The 2,494-nt window shown below is 36.3% G+C and overlaps 1 protein-coding gene across 1 annotated transcript; it reads right to left on the bottom strand.

The window, feature by feature from the left end:
* Nucleotides 1-3: 3 nt before the first annotated feature.
* On the bottom strand, nucleotides 4-1,027 carry LOC125504754 (aryl hydrocarbon receptor-like; the record flags this gene model as incomplete). Its single annotated transcript, XM_048667166.1, has 5 exons — nucleotides 864-1,027; nucleotides 660-749; nucleotides 344-553; nucleotides 96-283; nucleotides 4-40 (listed from the first exon to the last, which is right to left on the bottom strand). Coding segments are annotated over exons 1-5 (621 nt in total), but the record flags the coding sequence as incomplete, so codon positions are not given.
* Nucleotides 1,028-2,494: the final 1,467 nt, after the last annotated feature.

Consider the following 2,494-nt stretch of genomic DNA (forward strand, 5'->3'; position numbering starts at 1 on the left):
CGCTAACTCCGAGTCTGAATACCCCAGCAACAATTTTCCCCTAAAATGAAAATAATTTAAATACAAAATTACGTTTTATTTCTACAGTTTCATACCTCTGATCCATGGATACCAACGCCAAATCCAACTTATGTTTACTCTTGAACATCACTTCTTTTTGGGGGATTTCCAGTAATGATGGCGGTCCAAATGGCGTACAAATCGCAAAAAGTGCTAAAGGCGGTTCTTCAGATTTCCGATTTTGGCCATGCAGAACTTTCACCCTTCCTCTTATATCTAATCTCTAAAAACGCAAGTGTGTAGTAAAAAATTCACCTCCATCAGGTAGAAACAGAAGTCTTACTAAAAATCCCGATGTGTTGTCCAACAAACACCGAAACCGTACAGTGAAACTGCGCTCTAAAAGATGAGTATTCTCCGGGTTGAGAACGTCTTGGAGGCCCATATTAGTAGATTCAGGTGGGAGAAAAGAGTTCCACATAAGTTGCCTCTGAAGTTCTTCCCGGTCTTCAGAATGGACTAGTTCATAGACGGACTGATGCACGATATCGGACTAAAACAAACCCTATTTCTTAATAAAACTAGTTCATGCTTCATGGGAAAAGTTTCAACTTAATTCGAATAGCTTAGCTTGAGCATTATTGCTCCGAGTTATATACCTGGTGAAAGCCAAGATATCCTTCTATGCTATGGGTGGCGAAAAATACTTCCCCTTCACAAGTGAGAATCATCAGAAAGCCGTTGAGAGCCTTGAAGGAAAAAGCGTCTTTTAGGAAAATATGTATATATTTTCTAATATGCAATACTCAATTACAGTTGAAAGCAACGGATGGCTAAATGACTCGACATGCTTTTAAACCTACTTGCAAAAACATTTCTCCGTCCATAGGTGTATGGTCGAAAGCAGTTAGATCCCGTTGCCTATGGAGCCCGACTGGATCATCTTTATCTTTGTGCATTGCAACTGAAACAAGAAAATTTATATCAACAACTAAAATTAGCCAAGGGGAGAGATAAAAATAAAGAGCGTTTATGATTGAGTATTGCAAAGTGACGATTAAATAGAAGGAAAAACGGTCATATTTGGAAATTATTCATGAAGTTGCTGCGTTGGTGACTGTCGGTGGGAATTTGAAACTTAAATCAATTTCGTGCACCTTCAAGTCGGTTGAACTCAAACAAAACAAGTCTCCAATATAATTAATTAATATCTAAATAGCTGCGACAGAACATTCGTGACCATGCAAAATTAAGCCGACTAACAGCCAATGGCTTATGGGTATACTTCATGCCGCCCTGGCAGCTCATTCATAATGGTAACTTCATTATGATTAGGGATTATGGTTGCTTTTTTGACTAATATTGCCTAATTGGGTCAGCTAAATTGTACTCCAACGTCGCTTTATGTAGTCTCTCGTAAGACGTACTGGTATGAAATATTATTGGATCAGGATTTGGCTATAAATCGCTGCTTCATCTAGTGGCAGAAAATTTTTTGTACCCTGAGTCATCCATTATTTCGATATTATGTTTGCAATTGTAAAATTGTAGATTATAATATGAGCTTTAATGATACTTGTAATTTGTTGAAGTTTCGTTACTTTTGTAATGTTTCAGTTCCTGGTATGTAAAAGTTAATTAGAGTAGTTCAATGTCTGCAAGTGAAGCTACTTTTCTTGTTTCGTTTACATATTCATTTTGATAATGACTATTTTAAAATTTCACTGCATAGTTCACGTTTTTTGCCCAACATAAATGTGCAGAACTTTCTGAAATTTTTATCAATAGTTCTTGTTTTTAGCAGTCGGTTTTTGGCGTAACTATCAACGCATTTTGTTATTCAATGTTAATCTCGTTTCTTACCCCTTATTTAACCCAAAATCTTTCTCATTAAGATTCAACTACAATTCCGAACTTGGAAAGAACTTTACATTTTCATTTATTTTTCTCCCCTGTGTTGGGACCTCGTTCGGATCTTTCTGTTAAGATGAGTCGAAAGATGTCCTTTCAAAGTCAATTATGTTTAGAAATTTCTAATTTATATTTTTTCCTTAGATAAAGGCAACATTTTATGAAACTGAATGAAATGAAATTGCAATAAAAGTCTTGAAAACTATATCGAGTTTTCCCAGTACGCACGCCTCAGATACCTATCAATAAACGTTTACATAAATTCGTTTACTTTGTTACTGTAATTCGCTCTTCCCTAATCGTCCCAATTCTGTAAGTTTTTGATCTGTAATATTTTTCAAGAAAAAAGTTGCGACTTTTGCTTTCTTGCTGCTCTAAGGGTTACATTTAAGATTCCAATATGGATGAAGGTGTACATCCGTCCGCTTAAGCCGATCTTTATTTTATATACCCCCATGCCACCCAGCGAAAAATTCAATAAGAATCGTACCAATAGGACGCAATATAGTAATAAGAGGGTAGTCGTAACTACGTCTGTAATACGATCCATATCTGCAGCTTACATAAATGGGGCGGAGCCCCA

The sequence above is a fragment of the Dendroctonus ponderosae genome, unplaced genomic scaffold, assembly GCF_020466585.1.
Source record: "Dendroctonus ponderosae isolate FM_Combo_2020 unplaced genomic scaffold, Dpon_F_20191213v2 Dpon_F_20191213_594, whole genome shotgun sequence".
Taxonomy (NCBI): Eukaryota; Metazoa; Arthropoda; class Insecta; order Coleoptera; family Curculionidae; genus Dendroctonus; species Dendroctonus ponderosae.